The 22,771-nt window shown below is 32.9% G+C and overlaps 1 protein-coding gene across 3 annotated transcripts in view; it reads left to right on the top strand.

Moving 5' to 3' along the window:
- RGS21 (regulator of G protein signaling 21) overlaps positions 1-22,771 on the top strand; it is a 52,668-nt gene that overhangs the window by 24,450 nt on the left and 5,447 nt on the right. The window contains exons 2-4 of one of the 3 annotated variants that reach the window (XM_054439477.1): positions 2,128-2,198; positions 6,489-6,565; positions 11,299-11,465. In XM_054439477.1, coding sequence (XP_054295452.1) covers positions 2,188-2,198; positions 6,489-6,565; positions 11,299-11,465 — 255 coding nt within the window. In that variant the 5' untranslated portion in view covers positions 2,128-2,187. Of the gene's footprint in view, positions 1-2,127; positions 2,199-6,389; positions 6,566-11,298; positions 11,466-22,771 lie in introns of all 3 variants that reach the window. The other 2 variants (XM_054439488.1, XM_054439496.1) reach the window with 2 other exon arrangements.

The following is a 22,771-nucleotide window of genomic DNA, read 5'->3' as shown; positions in this document are numbered from 1 at the left end:
GAATAATATGGGGGAAACTGTCCCCATGATTCAATTATCTCCCACCAGGTACCTCCCACAATACGTGAGAATTATGGGAGCTACAATTCAAGATGAGATTTGGGTGGGGACACAGCCAAACCATATCAGGACCAGAAGTCCAAAATCAGTCTCACTGGGTCAAAATCAAGGTATTGGCAGGGTTGCGTGCTTCTGGAGTCTTTGAGGAGACTCTCTCTTTCCCTGCCTTTTTCAGGTTCTAGAGGCCGCCTACGTTCCTTGGCTCTTAACCCCTTTCTCACATCACTCCAACATCTTGTTTTCATCCTGAAATATCCTACTACTAGACGTTAATCCTCCTTTCTCCCCTCTTAAAAGGTCCCTTATAATTACACCCCATCCACCAGGATAATCTAGGATAATCAACTTCTCTTTTGTCACATGAAGTAATATATTCACATGTTCCAGGCATTAGGACACAGACATCTTTTCAGGGAGGGTTGTATACTTAGCTTATCACACTGGGCATAAGCTCTGATAATGGAGCCTAAACCCATTGGACCAAAAGCTGATGGTATTTAGATGTCCCAACAGTATCCATATGGCAATCTTTTGTCAAGATACATTGTATGCTATAAAGCATCATTCAGCCTAATAAGAAAGCTTATTTCCTCACCTGCTCATTGTATTATGAGGCTTCATTCTGATAAATAAAATCCAATTATTAGTTTTTTCTAAACAATGAAAAGAAGATTGAAAGGAATGGAAAGTGCACATTAAACAAGTAATAATTGTGGTTTGTGGAAGGATTTATGAGAAAAAGCATGCTTGCAATTGCACTAAACTCAAAATAGAAATTTAAATTTTTGTTTTAACATTTTAATGTAAAATAAGCTTATTCCTGGCTCCTATTTCTTAAAGACTTTGCATTGTTCTTTTTTTTTTTTTTTTTAACCAAGAGGGTCTTTAAATTTTGACAGTGTATTTTCCAAACTGTACTATTTTCAAGCATATATTATAAAATTAATACTTCATTATTCCCCCTGAGCAAAACAAAAAGTGAAAATATGTTTAATGATTCAGTTTTTGCTTATCATAAGAACATTACTTAATGGTGCTTGCATTAAAAAAGGGATTGAGCTAATTGATGATTTCCCTTCTTAATGATACACTGACTTTTTAGGTCATTTCTTCTACTTCTCTCAGTTTCATTAGTCCAGGGCCACTGATACTAACCATTTCTACAGATCAACTAGGGCATTTCCACGGTAAGTCAAGGAGAAGAACATTTTATACCTTCTTCTGACTCCTTTCTTTCTCCCACCTGAAAAATTGTCAGTCTTTCAAGAGTTTTTAATTGACATTGAGGGTCATGAACACATACCAGTTGAATTTTACTACCAAAGAACTGTATTACATTGAGATAAAAGCTTGACAAAGCATGAAGTTATAAAACTTTAACTATAATTAAAATTGCCAATATACGGTCTTTGTTTTGATAAATATATTAGCCTTGTTACATTAAACATCATATTGCATAAAGAAATATTGGCATAAAATGACATGAGATCCATGGTTAAAAGAGAGAAATGTATGTTATTAAGCCATAAAAACTGCGTAAATTTCAAAGAAAACTGCAATGTCTTATATTAGAACATTTTAGTTCAGAATAAAATTGCTTAAACAGTTAAACATATATAGTTGTTTAAGATAAGTATACTAAATGTAGAGCCTTCCTCAGATTCTCTGAAAATCAAAGAACAAAGGAAAACAAAATGATCTCTTAGGCAGATTAAAGACTTAAAGGTGAATATTAATTATAAATATATATACTTATAATATGTATATCATTATATATTGATTTAACCTCCTGTGAACAATAGTTGTCTTGCAAACAGATGAATATGAACTTCAGAAAACAAACTTTCAGATGGAATTTATTTCAATTACGCCACAGACTCAGAGAAATGTCACATTTATTCAAAGAGTTATTTATTACTTAGAAGTTTAAGTGCTTTGACCAATGAAAAGTTAATAACAAAAAGAAAAAAGCTGAGAATAGCAGGATTTAAAGAATGCCAATTTGCAACCCAGGGGATAGGTATTTGCATACTAATTGTAATGTTCCTGCTGTCACATTACCTTCAGCTTGAAGATCAGTCAGAAAGAGAAACTCGGCATCATCTGTGACAGACAGTGGAACGAAAAATGCCAGTGAAGTGAGTGCTGTTTCCAGCTATTTTTATCTCAGAAGATGTACAAATGAAACACTTGAGTCTTCTTTTAGTCTCAATGTTTTATTTCCTTCATTTATGATAAATACGCTAATTGTTGTCTTTCTTCCTGATTTTTTCTCCTTTCTCTATTGATTTCTTCTTTTCGAAAACATGTCAAGAATTTGTGGCTTACTTTTGCACTTTATTCTTTATGTGGGCTAAAGAAAGGTTATAAAGTGGAGATAGACCACTGAACTTTATGTAATTTTTTTAAAATTATGAGATGAATTAGAGACATAATATACATGATCCTTGCAAAAATTATCACAACGTTTATTGAAAAAATTTTACATGGATATTAAATGCTGGGTAAGGAAGCAGCTGTCACTTCCTGGAGCACATGGACTCCTTGCTTGCATTTTCCATTCTCCAGCACACTGTTAATTGAGTGTGAACAGCTAAGTTGTTGGATTCCACATTTTTTAATGCAATACAACTGGTTCTAGCTGGCACAATTAGCAAGATAACTGGTAGCTTTCACGCAGTTCCCATCTGGTCTGGCTCTTCTCTGGACGTATAATATGGGTACTGCTGGCCTTGATGGCACTTGCTTAATGAAGAAAATACAAAGGAAATCAGCCAAAACCCCATGAAATACTAAGTGTAATTTTGGCTTCAGATACACAGTGACTTTTCATGGCAAATCATACACAAACAAAAACTTACTCTGATTATGCATCACAATTTTACAGGAAATAAACACAGAAATGAAAAGAGCCAGACAAAACTTCTGTTAAAATTCAATAAAAGGAAGAAAAAAAGAAATGAGGGAGTGGCCATTGTCCATTTTTTCAGAGAGCACATATCAAGTAAAAGTCAACCAATTCAGTAGAGTTTAAAATTAACCACCCTCTTTTTTCTCCAACTTTTATTCAATAGATTTCTTTCTTAACATTTATGTAGTTACATTTTTTAAAAACAGAAGATGATATTTCTTACTCCCATCTACCATAAGAAATGCCCTATTTTTATTTGATAGCGTACAAGCTTTAAGAATTCATGAATAATATTGTTCATGAATTCTTAAATTCTGTTTCGTGTAAACTTTCAGTTGAGCAGCTGGTTACCACAATTTAACTATTATTTAGAGGAAATATAGTATTTCTATGAAGTATGATAAATCTCTATTGCAGAAAAAAAAACACTTTTTAGATAGTTATTATAAATGTTCCAAAACATGAATAAAGTACAAATATATATGTATTAACTCATCCATTTAAGAAGTATGAAATAACTTGGGTTAAAGCAGACGCACTTGTGTTTCAATTCTAACTCTGGCCGTTACTGTCTGTGGAATATTGCACTACTTATTTGTATCTCTGAACCTCTTTACTCATTGGTAATATTGGAATAAAACAGACTGCTATTTTCAAGATTAAATGAAGTAAAGTCTATGATATACTTAGCACAATGTGGTATACACTGTAAACATCCAATACATAGTTGTGCATTTTAGTGCTATTATAAATATTGTATTTCAGTTTATTCATAGATACCATCAATTTGCGCTTTCACAGAATTACAGGAAACTCCAAATTTTACAAATTTAACTGGCAACAAACAAGCATTACTCCTTAAAATAGTTACATTTCACCTAATTTCTGAAAAGTAAATGCTGTGTTACCTCCAACTCTTTCAACATCTCAGATAGTCAAAATTTAACCTTCTGGATAAGAAATAGGCTATAAAGGAATGAGCTGAGGGTATTCCAGGCATCGCTACACACCAGCAGAGGTACTCCTTCAGAGCCGATGGGCAATTTTTTTCTCCTTAAAACAATGTCAGCATTTTGTGGACCTTGATTAATACTAGGATATACCCATATAACTAATTCTATTATATTATCCATAGCATTCCATGTCTATATCTATAAAATATCTGTAACATTTTAGCATCTCTCTGTAATTCAAAACATTAGGAATTTTTATTTTATCCTTGGTTCTGCACCATCTCCCACACTTTGCTTTCTTTCTTTTACTGTTTCTCTACATTAATGAAGACAATACAAATAGCTATTATTTATGTAAACACCTTCATTCTATAAATACTCCTTTATATCCAAAAAGATCTTCATGGAATATGCCTTTTTGCTTTTGGCTTAAGTAAAACCTGTCTGTCCTTAAAGGACACTGCCTTCTAGAATGGATGTCAGCTATTCTCTCCAACCTCACATACCTCAGAGTTGAGAGTGAGGTCCATGATGATCCAGTGACGTTTTCACATTATTTTTCATCTTCTCTTGCCCAGAACACTCTATGTCTTTGAAGCTAATACAATTTAGCTATACCTTTCAATACTTTTTATCACTGTAATTTATCAGCATCTTGAAGGCCATTTACCCTCTTCCATTGAAGGCTTTAATATGTGTCAATATTTGGGGTTTGGTCATCCATTGTTTATTTGTTAATATGTTCAATATTTCATAGACCAGGCACACTGTTCTTGGTGCTAGAAAATAACATTTAGTCCTGTCATCAGATAACTTACATACTAATGGGAATATAAATGTTCATCTTTGAATGAATTTGTCTAGATTTTATTTTTCAGTTTTTCCTGGATGCCTGTTCCTCATTCAAAATGGGCATCCCGCATGGCCAGGTTCCTCTCTATCCTATTCATTAGCATATGTTCCACAGGTCTAAGTAGCTTTAATCTGAATACCCTGCTAACAACCAAATTTTAGTATACAAACAGGAATATTTTTTAAGCATGTGTATTTTAAATGATCGTATAACTTTAGAATTCCTACAAAATCTAATATTTGAGTTATATGAAATATAACATAAGCTTATTTGAATAACAGGTTATAGAGTACACAAAATCTCTTAAATGTAAAATTAAATCTAGCATTGTGTCTCATCCTCCATTTATGAAAGACAGAAACTGAACAACCCAATTTTTGTGTCTATTTGAATGAAAAAAAAAAAAAAAAACACCATTTCCAAATGGTTTCCCAGGTGATCTGTGTCCCCAAGATTTAGTAAGTCAAGGAAGAAAGGGAAGTCAGCCTTTCTTCACAACAGGAGAAGGAAATTTGAGATTGGAAATGTGAGTAATGGAAAATAGTAAAATGAATTTTTAGCTACATTGTCCTCTGTATGTGTCTTCAATGAGGATGACCATTATTAACTGAAGATGCAACTACAAGTGCATCAGTAGAAGAAGTACAATCAATCCTAGCAAAAACTATAAAAACTGCAGCAAATTACAGGAAGTAATACAGAAGCATAGGAATCACTTCACACTAGTATATTTAAGATTAGTTATCTTGCCGTGCAAATACAAAAGTTTTATAAGAATTGCGATATATGAGTTTTTCTCTATTTTATTATTGGTAATTTCAATACAAACTTTAAATTGGACCCTCTCTTTCCATAACTAAGTCATTTGCACATCACAGCTACATAATCCAACGTGGTTTTATTTCTGGGCAGCAGATGCTTTCTATGAATAGGGGCTTATTTCATCAGGATCTTTGTTTATTAAGAGGAATAATGTATGATATATTTGCATCTCAGAAAATTTATATCTTAAACCTGATTTATTATTTCTACATCACATCCCCAAAAGTAACCTTCTTCAGAAGACTTAAGTCTACAAATTTTTTGACTGCTTTGGAAAAGATATTACTCTGTCTTGACAGATTCCTAGATTTAAATAAATCAGCTCAGAACTAGAAGTATACCAGTCTAAAGAGAAATAAAAGCTGCCTCAGAGTAGGTAAAGATGTTTTGAAATATTACAAATGAAATGTTTTCAAGTTCATCACATGCTAGAAATTCTTAAAACTTTTTTTAACTTTTTTGAGATGCATAATTATGAAATAATCTTTACACTATAAAAATTTAGAAAATAGTTTATTCATCACCATTGCTATCATAACTTTTTGACTAGAGTAATGTCACATAAATTAAGAAATAATACACTCATAGTTGAAAAGAAATTCACCATTGATCCACAGAACCGATATATTTTATACTTTTATTAGAATTTAATAATTCTCAAATATTATTAACACTGTCAGGTAGATTAATAAATAATTTGCTGATGTCAAATTACATCCCACTTTATGTCACTATAACTACTGTAAATAGCATTGTATAATTTTTTGACATTTGGCTGTTTGATTAACAGCATGAAGTCCATTTGAATGACGTAATTCAAAGTACACATAACTCGAATATTATTATTGGTTAGAGAAGAAAAAGATCACAATGCTATTGTCAAGGTTAGATGCTGTTTCTACAGGTCACCAACTGCGGAAACAATGACATGGTCTGAAAATATGGACACACTTTTAGCCAACCAAGGTAAGATCTAACTAATAATAGGCTTAAAATACAATCATTAAATATAAATTATTAAATTCTGAAAGTTGGTAACATCATAAAATATGAGTTTAATCAATGAAGTATAAAATTATTAACAATCATATATTCATAAAAATCCAAAATCTAAATAGAATCAGGATGCGGCTAAAATAAGTTTATAGGAACTCTGCACATTGAAACAAAAGGAAAATTCAATCTAGCAAGTGATGTTTTCCATTTCCTTAGACTCACTTTAACTTTTTTTATTATTTTTTATTTTAATACAGAGTCTCACTCTCTCTATCAGGCTGGAGTGCAGTGGCATGATCTCGGCTCACTGCAAACTCCACCTTCTGGGTTCAAGCGATTTTCCTGTCTCAGCCTCCTGAGTAGCTGAGATTACAGACATGCACCACCATACCCGGCTAATTTTTGTATTTTTAGTAGAGACAGGGTTTCACCATGTTGACCAGGCTGGTATCAAACCCTGGCCTCAGGTGATCCACCCACCTCAGCATCCCAAAGTGCTGGGATTCAATTCAGGTGTGAGCCACTGCGCCAGCCCTAGGCTTGCTGTGTGTGTGTGTGTGTGTGTGTGTATATATATATACACATATATATATATATATTTTTTTTTTTTTGAGACGGAGTCTTGCTTCACCACCCAGACTGGAGTGTAGAGTATAGTGGTGTGATCTCTGCTCACTGCAACCCTTGCCTCCCGGGTTCAAGGGATTCTCCTGCCTCAGCCTCCCGAGTAGCTGGGACTACAGGAGCGTGCCATGACACCCAGCTAATATGTGTATTTTTAGTAGAGACAGGAGTTCGCCACGTTGGCCAGGTCTCCAACTTCTGACCCCAGATGATCTGCCTACCTTGACCTCCCAAAGTGCTAGGATTACAGGCATGAGCCACTGCGCCCAGCTGCCTCACTATAATTTGATCATGACTGCCTTTGGTACAAGTTGAAAGAAACATACAAACTGTTGAAAAATTTGAAAATTTAAATAAATCACTTGTTTCACATGTACTGTTGGTCAAAATAAAAAATATTTTAAAGTACTTTATATCAACTGTGTTGTTCTCACTTTCAGTGAATATGAAAACATATTTAAATGTATATGTGTGTATTAATATGTATATGTGTGAATATGTATTTATAATTGATAGAATGGTTCAGTAAGGCAATTTTGGCCAATTATAAATGAAACATCCTAGTCTTTAATAAAATATCTTAGTCAACGCAACTTATATACAAAATAATCATTTACAAAGGTATAACTTCTGTTTGTGTTACAAATAATCTGCAATTCTATCTCATCTGAAAGGGGAAAAATGACACTGTGAAACACAGAGAGAAAATGTTTATAATATATTATTTGTATAAATCAAATGGCATTTTATTTTAAATTCATAAATAAAAATTAGAATATTAGAAAAATATAAAACACAATAAAGCTGAATAAATTCACAGCTGCTTATTTATGTATAAAATTAGATAGACTTAGATGAATTTAGATACTATAAACATATTATTTCTAAGTGACTAATTTTTAAAGTATAAACATCGAAGGATCCACATAACTTCCAGAATCCACCTAAGAGCATATATTAAAAAGATGTGAATATGGAATTGCAGTTTATTAAGTGTTAAATGGTGTATTTCCTTTCTCCTTAAGTGTATAACCAATGGGACAGATCAAGTTTGCTAAAAGGCTCACTGAATTATTTCTCTGTGTGTTGTGACTCAGAAGGCTCCAGAGTGGTAGATGCCCATACAACAGTACTACAGAGGAGAGGCAGGAAGGGTAAGATGAAGGCAAACTGGTTCCTCTGCATACCCTCTGGGATTTTATATTTCATGCCCACATGAAATAGAAAAGTCATATATACATCTGAACAGTTGTTCGGTTTTGCTTTTTATAATACCAGAGAAATGGCAATAGTATGAATGCTTTTTAATGCTTTAAACAGCTAAAGGACTCACCAAATTACCTAGTTATTTTTGTTGATTTGCAGACATACTTTGCATGTACTAAGCATAGGCATTAGCCTAGTTTTCACCCCATAATGCTAACATATTCTATTTAACACCCTTTGTTGATACTAACCAGTAAGCATTCCATTCTATGGAGAGTGCCCTCAGATAATAAGTTTAATTTTATGTACCATATTACTTTAAAATCATTTGGCATCTTTTGAACATTCAAACGATATGTATAGGAGAGTAAATCAACAAAATATCATGTTCAAGATATAGATAGCTAGCCCCAGGTTTAGTTTTTTAAGCTGTTTATTTTGTTCCATTGGGTCCTAAACCAAGCTACAGGAGGAGGAAAGATAGTAATTTTTAGTTGAGAGTAGCCCATCATTAAAAGTGGACAGCAAGAGAAAATAATAATTGTATCTTGATCTCTAACTTCCCATCTCTCTGGGATGCGTTTAGAAAATCCTCCTGGGGACAAGCTCCATATGCCTTGATGATGCACATATAAAATATTGCCAGGCATGAATCTACAATATTCTTTCTGTGTTATTAGAGAACACTTTATTCTCTCTATAAAAATACATCTTAGCATAAATTCTGTTTAGATCTCTGAAATTTCATCATTGTTTGAACTGAATTCAAGACAAATTTTAATTGAGTGTTACTAAGAGGATTTTTATAACCTGAATTGGTGTCACAGAAACTTCTTGAACGTATTTTTAAATGCAAGGACCGTGAAGTTAATTGAATTTTTATATAGTTCTCATATATTAACTTCATCCACACTCTCCAGTATTTCAACCAAGAATTTTAATTGGTACCTGATAACCTTTTGCAATTACTTGTTATTTCAAACTTATTTCCAATAACTTTAAAAAAAATCTGTTAAATCTATTTTAATCCAGTGTTTTTAGACACTTTAATTCTGCTCCAGGAAGTCCTTTTCTATTTTATCTTTATAAACTTCACTTTTGCATTCTGCGGGCAGCAACCCATAAACAACGGACTTAAGCCTTTTTTCATTCACTTTTCTCTTATTGTTTTCTATTTCTTTAGCCAATTTTGCCTATCCCCTGCTTTTCCATAAACTTCTTCTTCCTGTACTTTGGAGCTTGAAGGATTAACTCCCTCCACCTGCAGGAAAGGAGCAGCTGCTTGGAGCACATGCAAAGGGGGCCTCCCTGGCAGGTGAAGGAGAAAACCACCAACGTTTTGGAAGGCAAATTTCTCTGAGTGGAAAAAGTGCTGACGTGTTTTACTCCTCAGAAAGATATACATTCTCAAAAATAGAGACAGCCAGCAAAAGGGTGCAAACTGTGACACTGAATAACATGACCTAAATGTATCGGTTTAGTTTTGTCCACAGTGGGAATGTGATAATGATCTTTCTGACCTGTTGTCTAACTAGAGGCACTTACCTTCTCACATAAGCTCTGGATATACCAAAGAAGAATGTTTCCTGGCCCGTTTTGATGAGGAAAATAGAGAAGGAAAGGTCTAAACAAGTGGTCACAATATCAAATATCTTTAGGAGCAAGGGATATAAGTGTAAATTTGACTGAAAGTATGATAAGGGAAAGAAGTGAGACTCATGGGAATCACCGACTGCAAGACCTGCCTGTTGTTATTACATTTAAAAGAGCATATCATGATCAAGTGAAAGCAAACATGCCTGTGAATAAGTGAGTCCATTGCAGTTTCTGATCTAAAGTTTCTGGAGAAGTACATGCTAAGGATAATACCTGGGAGGACGAGGAAAACACTATAAACAGGTACTACAAGGGAGAATGGGAAGCATCAATGTTTTCCTTAAGGAAACATTGGAGAAAAACCCTACGTATTTGTATTTACCTTATGAAATTAAAGTTGCTTATCGCCACATAAAGGGGAGAAGCATGCACATCAGATATGTTGCCAGTTACTTTCTTGGTTTTGAGATTGAGTTGGCCTATATATTTACCCAAAACTAATAAATGCTAGCTCTTCCTTCTTTGCTTTAAGCCCAAACCAATACAATTTAACACTTTGGCATCAAACTTTGTTTCTGCACCAACTCATAGCAACAAAGATATTCTTACTCTGAGTTGAGTATAACGTAATTAATTTGACCTGAGCGTAGTGCAATAAATCTTAAAAGCAAAATCCGTGGGGCTTCCTGTGAAGTAACTACCATCAAGATCTCGTAAACATAACTTTGAGATTTCTCAAATACAGAAAGAAAGAAGTACAGGTTTTCTTTGTTAATGAAGCTAATTGTAGAAATATATATGCTATATATAACACATATATAGCATATATATAACACATATATAGCATATATATAACATATAATATATATAACATATATAATATATATAACACATATATAATATATAACGTATATTATATATAACACATATATAATATATAACGTATATAATATATATAACACATATATAACATATATAACATATATAATAGATATAACATATATAATATATATAACACATATATAGCATATATATAACATATGTATGCTATATATGTGTTATATATGTTATATATATGCTCTATATATGTTAACAATTACTGATTGAAAATAAAGTTTTTTAAAGTCAGCAACTAAAACATACATTACATTTAGGTGGAATGATCAATATTTGCCACTGAATATCCAGTAAATGCTCATATTATACAATGTACTCATTTTGGTCATATTACTACTCTGTATGCTATTATATAAAACTTTTTCTCATGTATTTCATAGCTGGTCTAGATGCTTTTCGAACATTTCTAAAATCAGAGTTTAGTGAAGAAAATGTTGAGTTCTGGCTTGCCTGTGAAGACTTTAAGAAAACGAAAAATGCAGAAAAAATTGCTTCCAAAGCCAAGATGATTTATTCTGAATTCATTGAAGCTGATGCACCTAAAGAGGTGAGTGAACTACTTCAGAATAGTGAAGAGTCATCCTGTAACAGATCTGCTCCGAATTAGAAGACCTTAAATCCATCTAAAAGATAATCAAATTCTCGCTATGTGTTTAAATGGAAAATGTCAGTAGATTCCAAGAGAAATTCCTTAAGATGACTCTCTTTTCTTTCATTGATTCAGTAAGTATTTTTCAACACTTATTATGGGCTAGGTATGACTAATATTTCTGTCTCTTTGGAACAATACTCAGGCCCTTGAAAAATAACGTCAAATATCTCAAACAGCGCTAAAGTCAACCCAATATAAATCCTACTTCAAAATGCTGTTGAATTTCCAGTGTAGTTTCTTGCTTTTATTTTGCCAAACTAGGAATTAGACAAAGTCAATATGGATACATTCTTGAATATTTAAAAACAAATTAATGTGTGGGGATTAATTTAAACAAATTAATATGTTGCTTGCCTTTATTTCTTTGACGGTAAAATTGAACCAAAGATGTGGGGCTCTGTATCAAGTGACCAGGACTCACCTGTGCTGCATAAAGATCAGGAAACTAGGAAGAGCCTTGGGGAGAAACCTGCAATGACTCTGATAATAGCCCCGCAAAAGTGTTTTATATGTGGAATATCTCATTTACAGTTGATTTAATTTCCAGAGCCAAAACCATAATCATCTTCAAATCCTTTTAAAATTTTAACTGTAAACTTTAAGCAATTTACATTTGTAAACTGCTTTGGATTTCTTGCTGAATACGTTACATGAACAAAGAGTGTTAATGTATAAGTAACCTACAAACAGGAAGCTCCATTAAACTACTAGTACCAAACCAACTACTATTACCAATCATCTTTCCTACAGAGGTGAAATGCTGACATCTTTATAAGTGACAGTTACTATGTATTCTGATCCAAAACGAGGATTCGTGGTATGAGAGGATGGTTGTTCTTATAGGAAAAAAAGATAGACTAGATGAAATGAAAACACTTTCAGAAAATGTGAGACATAAAGTTAGTTACCGTATTACTAATAGTTCAAGTTTTAGATAGACATTAATTACTGCAGCTTATATTAGTCTAGTATAACATTAATAGTCACGTGAACCACTGAAGCATGGCCTGGAATTCATGGGGGTGGAAAAAGAACTTTAACTCCTGTAGAGCTATTTCAACATTTATTTCCAAGTCATCATCTAAGAATCAATAAATAATTCTGGAAAATTGAAAATGTTGCATGTAGGATTTGTCAGGTTGATTGATGTGTCATTTTGCTTTGAAATTAACCCTAAAGATATCCTACTTATTATTATATTGGTCTGAAAAACATATTTTTTCCTCCTTTATGAATTCATCTAATTAATAGTAGTTGCTTTAGGATAATATTTTGAAACATTGTGTGTGAAAAATCTTCTAACACAAAATGCCATCTTTTAATTATAGCTGAATTTAAGGTTATAATATATAATAAACCATCAATTTTGATAAAATAGTTTTATTTATTTTCCTAACCTTTTCTTCCCAAATTAATTTATATTGTAATAATTTAACTAAATAGTGTAGCTATTATTTTGGGATATAAAACTTCACAGCTTTTTATAGATTGTACATCTAATTAATTTTGATAAAACAAAATATAATTAAATTGATGGCTGCTTTCCAAGTAATAAATTATAGTCTTTCCTTGAAGTGTCTCTAAAAATGCTTTTAGATATTACCAAATTAACTGAAAATATGCAAGTATAAATATATATACCCCATGTTTATATATACATATATATATATGAAATACTTATTCTGTTTCCCATCATTTTCTATTAGTTGTTTCCTATTCAAATTACTAAAGGAAGTTTGCTTGTTCTATATTATACTAATTGCAATCTTCAAGGTATTTCTCTATAGTTCATCAGTTATGTGTTAAATATAGTGATACTATTAGTATGTTTATTCATTAAACTGATTTTTTGAATATCTGTTCCCACAGTGAAGTTACAGAGTGAAAGAAGAGACTGACACATAATAAAACTAGTCAAATACACAATGGGTGATATAATAATAAAGCTTCATTTAAAGTTCATTATTAGCACGGTAGGAAAGAGTGATTTAATCTACCTAGAGAGTTAAAGTTAGATTTGCAGTGTGGTTCACACATGAAAAATGAGTCATATTTTATGAAAAGAATGAATGAAGAAACACTATTCCAGCACTGAAAGCACCAATGTATAAAGCTGCCTAGCATTTTCCAGAAATTGCAGGCATATTGATATTGCTAATGTGAGTAGAGGAGTTGGGGATGAGGTTGGATAGGTAGGCAGCAGTGGGGATAAAGAAATGATGGAATGTATTCTAGATATATTCAGTAGGCAGACTTGACAAGACTCGGTGACATATTTGAGATGGTTGGAAAATATGATTTGCACAAGTGGAAAATTAAATCAAGAATGAGATTTATATGAGAATATTCTCCGTTTTTCTATATTCTATATTACACTGTAGTTGTATAACAGACTCTTACAAAGAATCTAAATTATAACCAGTTTCCTTGGTAAAATAAAGAACAACAAGGTCATGTTACTCATATGCCTATTATATTCCGTTTACTTTCTTTTCAAAGTTTTATACCTTTATTTCACCTATTTCATTGCTAACATGACTTAATAATTATTTACTGATGCAATTGGGCAATTTACAATTAAACTATATGAAATTTACTAAATTATCCCTGACTATAAATTGACTTTACTAATGGGTATCAGTTTCCTACTCTAATAGGAAAGACTATATATTGAACTTTCAGGTCTCTATGAGAGATGATAATTTCAGCTGGATTTTATGTCCTCTCCTTTAAAGTGTTACATTCTCTCTGGTTTCCAAATTAACAGGGTGTTAGTATGATGTAGCAGAAAAACTAAAGTTTGGAGCTATCTAGACCTGGGTTCAAATCCTGATCCCTCACTTGTGTAATTCTGTCATAAGCTATTTATCTCTCTGCCTCAGTTTCCTCATCTGAAAAAGCATAATGATACATTTACATAGGAAAAACGAGAATGATACATGAGATTGTGTCTAGGGTTTACATCATGCAGGATGGTTTTTAAGGAATGTTAATTCCTTTCTTTCTTTAAACAAGTCACGATAAGTGCTATTGAAACTAACTATTGAAACAACCCTTAGTTTATTTCTAAGAACATATGTAGATAAGCAATGTTAAGACTTGAGAGAAGTGGAAATGTGAACACTTATTATAAAAATGGGTTTGCAAATTGCCAGGTCCAAATAAAAAGAGTTGCTCATTGAGTAAATTGTACCTAGATGGCTTCAGGAGAAAATATAGCAGAAAAAAAAATCATGACCCAAGTATTTTGACTAAGTGGCTTGAAAATAAGAAAATTATTAGAGAAATAGATATTTTTAAAGTATCTCTACTTTGTACATACTAATAATGTGGGAGTGGCAAAGAAAAAAATTCTTAAACTTGTACTTATTTTTGCTTCAGCTTGGATTGCTAATTTCAGATTATTGAATTTTCAAGAAAATATTACTTAACTTTGAGAAAATAATATTTGAAAATTTTAATAATATTTTCATATTCAGCTAAGAAATTAACATATTTAAAATTTATATTATATTTATGTCGTCATTCCCCTATATTGAAAAGAAAGTCATAGAGGATGAAAAATATGTCATTAAAGGGAAATTTTTAATGTTGATTGTCATTCTATGAAATTAGAAAATAGTATCAAATCATATCATGGTGTAATGTTTAAAAATTATATAAATTCAATTTCACACTGTCAACAATCCAGGAAAAAACACATTGGTAGTTTTTTAAGCCAAAAAACAGCAGAAAATGTTTAATTCTTAAATGTATCTACCAAATGTGAGGACACTATATCTCATAAAACAAAGAAGAAATTATAGTCATAAAGGAGAGTACATCTTCACGTGTCTGCGCAGGACACTTTTTAACATTTGTGTTTGGCTTTTTACTTTTATTTTTGATGCAGCACAATGTTGCTTATTGAGTCACATTATCTTTCACATCAATAAATGTTTTTTATTCTGTGCCTAGTCACATCCTTATAAGATAAAATCCCTCCATGGAAGAGAAGCTCAGTTTAGGCAGGAAAACAGATAATAAACACGTAAGTATAACACAATGTGTTGCTGTGCTAGGCAGCTCTCGATAACGAAATGTAAGAAAATAAATAGAAACCTTAGTTTGACTCTAAAGAACTTTTCAATATAGTTGGGTTAAAAAATAAAGTGTATAGAACTAGAGAAAATGGCAAAGCAACAAATGATTAAGTGCAAAACAAAGACGAAATTATTTTTATGCTACCTGGAAGGATATGGTGATTAAATACCAGTGAGACAGCAGCATATTGAGATAAGACCTTCATTATAAATAAGGATAGTTTTAAACTGAGTCTTAGGGGAAGAAACAGATATGAGTTGTTGACAGAGAAAAGCCCATGAAAATAGGCATCTAGGAGCATTTTATCCTATTACTGTGATGCCAATTTGTAATCTGCATTTTATATTCGTATTTTTTCTTTGCATTTTTAAATGCCACTTCCTGTATATGTTGATGTTATTTTGCATAGCTTATTTCTGCCCTACTAGTGACTGTTAGCCAACAGTGCTCCCCCAACTACAGAATCATCTCTGGATATAATGTGCTTGCTTATTTGTTAATTTTCTAGGTTTTTGTTCATTAATCAATACTTGAATACTTACTATCTGCTAAGCATTATGCTGGTGCAGCTAAGAAAAAGACAGTCATGGTCTCTGAGTAGATCCTTCCTCATATTCTGGTAGAAAGACACCAGATAAAAAATAATAATTATAATAAACTTCCATGAGTGTCCTAACAAGGAAATATAAGGTGAGATGGTAGTTTGCAACAGGAAAATCCAAGTCTAGAGGATCAGGGAATGTATTTCGAAGAAGTAACTGGTAAGCTTTGACCAGAAATTTGACTATAGAGGGAAACAAGACAAGATGGGAAGAGAGAAGAATAGGAGAGGAAGAGGAAGAAGAGCCAAGCAAAGGACTAGCCAGTGCCTAGAAGACTGGTCCAGCAGTGAAAGAAGCCTACTATTGTGTGTGTTCAAGTATAAATTGAAGTTAACTGCACCTTCTGGATCCCAGTGATTTCCACATTTTTATTCATTCCTTCTTAAAGACCTCTCCTTCAAAAGAAGAAAGGGAGAACAGAAAGAGGGAGGGAGAGAGAAAGAGAAAAGGAGAGCTAAAGAAACTATAATATCTGTACAGAGATTTTACATGGATTATCTCGTTTGGTCATCACGTTCTCTCTCTTAGGGAAGTATTACATTCATTCACATTTTAAGGTGGAAAATTGAGGCTTAGAGATAAAATGATGAGCCCTGCAGTCATTAAGATCCATGGAGAGGGAGGTCTTCAGCCCATACTTTTAAGTTTCAAATTTCTTCCCCTAGATCTACCACTAATTTGAAGTGTTTATGACATAGCCTGGGATACTTGATGTTTATGATAAAAGTAGAAGCATAAAATTATCTAGTCACATACAATATATCTTCCTATCAACAGTTTTATTTCTCTTCTCATATTCTCTCCAATTTGTGTAACTTCTTAGACTATGAAGCCTAGATTCAAATATGACATTAGAAGGAAAAAAGTGTCAGAAGTATTTCTTCTAATAATCTGCAGAATCATTCTGTGCTTCAAAAAATAATTTCTGCGTTTCAACTCAAAAACAAAAGGCTCAGGTGTTCTTTACACTTATGTGTCTCTGTGCCACTTAAAATGATCTTAGTTTAGCATGTTGGGATTGGTGATGGAAACAGATCAATCTGATTCCCTTTCAGCTGCTCCAGTGTAGCTGTAGCTTTTGTAGATCTATTTTTAGCCATCCGTACACGTTATGATTTCATATGTGTCATCTCCTTTATCACCACAGAAATCGGAGAAGCATCTGGTTTCTATTCAGTTCTATCTTTGCTTTGACTACTTGTCTAATTAATCAGGATGCTTTTGAATTATATTTCTCTCATTTCTCTTTCCCAATTTAAGGTGTTAATCTTACCTCCCACCTTGTATCATCTATTTCTGCCTCCAAAGCCAATGACAACAAAAGGATACAGTCTTATGCAGGGATGAATTCCTTCTAGATGTTACAAACTTTGTTATATTCAACTTTAATAGCCATCTTTGAGAATACATTTTAGGATATTCATTTGCTTTTAATGATGCCAAAATGAAGTAATACTTGAGGTGTTAGTGGTGATTAAAAGAATTATGTAACCAAAAACATTATTATAGATGGCCTTAATTTGAATAGTAATTTTAAAGCTCGGTTGTGAATGAGGTCTAAGATGCTGCCGGCTACATTTTTGTAAGGCGTTTTACTTATGCATGCACACACCCTTTGCATAATGACAGTCTCCTGCTACACTATATATTCTAAATGAGGAAAGGCTATCTAATTTGAATATGAGAGCACAGTTGAAAACTTTTCATTCAAATTATGTAAAAATACATAAAGCACAGATTAGGGTCACAAGAGAGCCAAAAGGTACATTTTAAAATGTATTCTTTCTGCTAAAGTAATTTATTGAAAGCCAAAAGAATTTAAGACTGTTGGTGTAGAGAAAATAAATTTGGTTTGCATCACTTTCAGTTAACAAAAATCACATGTGTATCAAAATATCCTGGGTCTTCCTAATAAAATTGTTTTACACAACTACCTGAAACATCATTCATAAAGCAGTCATTTTAATGCAATGGATTGTTGTCAATGTCAGTTGTGTCAAGACCTTTTCAAAACTGATGGGATTTAAAAGCCTCTAAATGGTTGTGATGACATCTCAGCTGTCATTTTCTAAGAACCACAATCCTGTGTCTTGTTTTCTAAGATTGGCAGTGTAGTGGTTTCAGAAATCTAAGATAATTTATGACCTTTTGAAAAATAAGCAAATAAAATATTATATTTCACAAACACAATATTGAAAGTCATTGAAACCAAAGGGTATCCTACAAACAATACAAGTAGCTATTTATGTCAGTAAATAAAATACATACGGCACTGTTTTTTTGATTAATTGATATAATGTTCAGCCCACACTCTGTAGTTCATAGTTAGAGATGCTCAGCAAAGTCTAAGCTTCTCTGTAGCTTCCAAGCGTCTCAGGAGTGCCTTCAACATGCAACTGGCAAGTATGAATTTCTAGAGTGTCACCTCCTGATGGAGTCCCACCTTCAGTATACTTCAAACTCAGTATTTCATCTGTCTTACTTTTAGAGATAGAAATGTATCCAAGTATCTTCTGGTAGAATACAACCAAAAATCACATTTGAGAGGAGTGCCAAGTTGGGAGTGCAGTTCACAGACATGTCCCAAGGAGTGACTCTATTAAAGGAAGAAATATGTATGTATGTGTATGTATATATATGTTTATATGTGTGTGTGTATATATATATATATTCCTATTTACCATTCCAGGTGCAAGTCTCCTCTTTAATATTTCAGAGTTATATAGAGAGAGACAGTTATATATAACTCTATATGTAACTTTCTCTCTCTCTCTCTCTCTATATATATATATATACACATATTAAGTTATATATATTATTTAGTAAGATATATATGTCTATCTTACTAAAATTTCGAGGGAGTTGAAAAGGAAAGATAAGGCACTCTTTATAGCATAGTTCCATACATCACCAGAATTGACTTCTGGGGCATTTAACAAAACATATGACTCCCTCTTAATGGAAATACCTTAAACTGGCTTCTAGGACTGGATTTCTTTCTCCCCTACTGACTGCTCTTTCACCATTTCTTTTCCTGTTCCTACTCATAATCCAACATGTATTATAATGAGAAGACACACTCGTCATCTATTTTCTGCTTCCACTCACTCTCCTGATGATCTCTTCTAGTTCTATGGCTTTAAAAGGGAATCTCAAACTTAACAAATTTAAATCTGAGTCCCGATTTCCTGCTCAAAGCTTTCTCCAACCCAAGTTCTCTCTATCTCTGTTAATAACCACTCTGTTCTTCCACTCTTCTGGCTAAATAATTTGTAGTCATCCCTTGGTTCTTCTCTTTCTCACATACCCTATATTCAATCCATCAGCATTTTCTGTCATCTCTTTCTTTAGACTATTTCTAATATCCAGCTATTCTTAAAAAGATATTCTCCCTTGCCCTAGCTCATAACTATTCAATCACAAGTCCCATTCATTCTACTTTCTGAATAGCTTTGAAATCTATGTACTTCTCTTTATTCTCTGTGACATTACCAAACCTAATTCACCATCAATTGTCCTCCTGATCTCCTGGCGTGGTATCCTAATTTTTCTTTCCTTCACCCACAGCCAGCTATTATACCACACGTGAGCCAGAGATGCTTTTTCAAACATGTGGTTACATTAGTCCCTTACTTAAAATTCTCATTGGCCTCAGAATAAATAAAGAAGTCCTTAATAAGACCTACAATGTCCTACATGATTTGGCACTTTTATGCCTTTTGTGATTTATCTTTCTTCTCAAAACCCACAGGGCTTCTTCCAGTTTACCATTCCATGTGCAAGTTTCCTTTTTAATATTTCATAGTCATAATATTACTTGAAAAATCAGCTTAAAATTTCATTTCCTTCAGAAAGCTTTTCCTTAGGGAAGCAATTTTTTTCTTTTGGGTTGCTTTTTCAAAATCTGATTTCTTGATTGACTTTTTACCTTAATCATCTTTTATCTTCAAATCCTAGCACAGTTCCTAAGCACCTACTCCATAAATACTCCAAATAAATAAATTGAAAAAATTACTAAAAATAAAGTAGATAGCTTTCCAAAATATGTTAAGACTCTCCCCTCCACCACCAAATGAGGATAATATTATCCATCTTATATGGGTGTGTGATATTTAGCATAAAGCAGCCATATGAAGACTTAGCACATCAGTACTAATGTTTAATTAAAATAATATTATATACAGTTAAAATAATCATTTTGAAGTATCCTTATGATGATTTTAGAGTTGATGTTATTGTTCAAAATACTTTGCCATGGGAGAAGACAAAATCACTAAGGAAAAAGTCAAGAAGGAAAAGACTTAAGGCAGAACTTGGAGAATACATACACGCTCTGCTTGTATTTTTCAAAGACCTGTGGAGAATAAAAAATTAGTAAAAGAAATAGAGAGAAGATAGTAAATTAAAGACAGCTTAATTCCACTTCATGAACTATTGAATCCATCTATAGTGACAAATCTTTCTCTGATAATCACATTGAATACTTAATATTATCAGAAGCTTTTGTATTCAAATCTGTTTAAAAAATCAATTCTGGAATTTTTTTTTCTTTTTTTTGACGGAGTCTCGCTTTGTCGCCTAGGCTGGAGTGCAGTGGCACGATCTCGACTGACTGCAAGCTCCAACTCCTGGGTTCGAGCAATTCTCCTGCCTCAGCCTCCCGAGTAGCTGGGATTACAGACACCCGCCACCACGCCTGGCTAATTTTTGTATTTTTAGTATAGACGGGGTTCCACCATGTTGGATCTGGCTGGTCTTTAACTCCTGGCTTCAGGTGATCTGCCCACCTCAGCCTCCCAAAAAGCTGGGATTACGGGCATGAGCCACCATGCCCGGCCAATCTTCTGGAGATTTTTAAACCAAAATTGAATATAATATAAAGGAAATTATAGTAACTTTCTTTCTGTGAACAAGGAAGGCTTCTCAGAGGATATTCAACTTAAGGTAAATGATAAAAGTGGAAGACAATCTGTACAGGATATAATTAAGGGAGCAAAAGGAATTTTAGATGGTGAAATAGTGTAAGCAAAAGTTTTAGGTAAAATATTCACTTTGGGAACAGAGAGTAATCCAGTTTATGTATATCAATAGGAAAAAGTAGAAGTTGATTTCAAAACAACATATTAAAGTCAGGGTGTGAAGAATCTCAAATGCCACAGTGAGATGTTTAACTTTTATGTTATAGAAAATAATGGGTTTTCAGCTGAATTTTTATATGATAAAAGTTATATTTTGGTAAAACTGGCTTAGTAATATTATTTATTGTGTTCAGAAGGGAAAGATACTGTAAAAAGAGGTATCAGATAAATGATAAATTCCATAACTTAGGGGAAATGTTGGTTATAAAGCCCTAAGCTGGAAAAATAAGAGTGAGAATGAAAAAGACCATTGTGAAATTAGAAAATAAAAAAAAGAATTTACATGCATATGCGCATGTGCACACGCACAAACACACAACATAAGTGATCAGAGAAAAAAGAGGTGTCAGAGACAATTCCTATGTTTCTAGCTGGAACAACTTTAAGAAATATAATTACATTTACACAAACATGGAGGTGTGATGTTTTGTCACTGACATTAAGCTGAATTGCCAAGACACAGCTTTATAAGACTACTGATCATCTCCTGAGAACAGTAAACCTGCTCATCACTTAGCTACCAATTGCTGATGCTGGCAGTTCCTTGGTAGGAAAATAGGCAACTCAGAAAAATGACGAGCATAAGTCGGAAGTACAAGGTTAATATATTTCAGTAATAATATTAATTAGCATTATTATGTTGAAATTGAAGAGTTCTCTCTAAAATTTAGACATGATTTTGAACAAATATTGAACCATTATTTCACTCGCTTATACATGTATTTATTGAGTTCTTACAGTGTGCAAGGCATAGTAAAGGATGTTCAAAATGTAAATATCATCTTAGCAATGCAAAATCCCTTAACAGATCAGAAAGAAAAAAAATCCACACATAAACTTCAATGTTAGGTGTTAGTTAAATTTAGTCTTAAAGACAAAAAGACTTGTGAAAGACTTAGGATAAAAGGAGTGACTTTCAGTTTGATTGAGATATTATGAGAAATGTTTAAAAGTAAAAATATACAAGAAATGTAAGTGGAATTGTCTAGCTTGATGGGAATACAGGGCAGACATAAAAGAGAAGAAATGTGTAAGTAGGTATTACATTGTAAAGGCCATGAATGTCAAAATCATGGCTTTGGACTTTTTAAGTAGGAAATGGGGAATTATTATAGGTGTTCAGTTACAACAACAATAATAATAATAAGCTAGCACTGTTTGGCAGCCACACCTTGGCCATGCTGTCAGTAAAAAACTCCCTTGATGATTGTCTAAACAGGTTAGTTTCCTCTGCTTAACCACTAGGGGAAATACAAAGTTAGACAAATCACAGATGATGCTGTTAAAGACTTAACAATACAGTTTAATTGAAGAAACAGGCTACATATATTCTCATATTCCCACAACACCAGATAAGTTTATGAAACAGACTATAGTA

This window comes from Pongo pygmaeus, chromosome 1 (assembly GCF_028885625.2).
Source record: "Pongo pygmaeus isolate AG05252 chromosome 1, NHGRI_mPonPyg2-v2.0_pri, whole genome shotgun sequence".
NCBI classification, from domain to species: Eukaryota; Metazoa; Chordata; class Mammalia; order Primates; family Hominidae; genus Pongo; species Pongo pygmaeus.
This window is presented reverse-complemented; position numbering and strand designations above follow the sequence as displayed.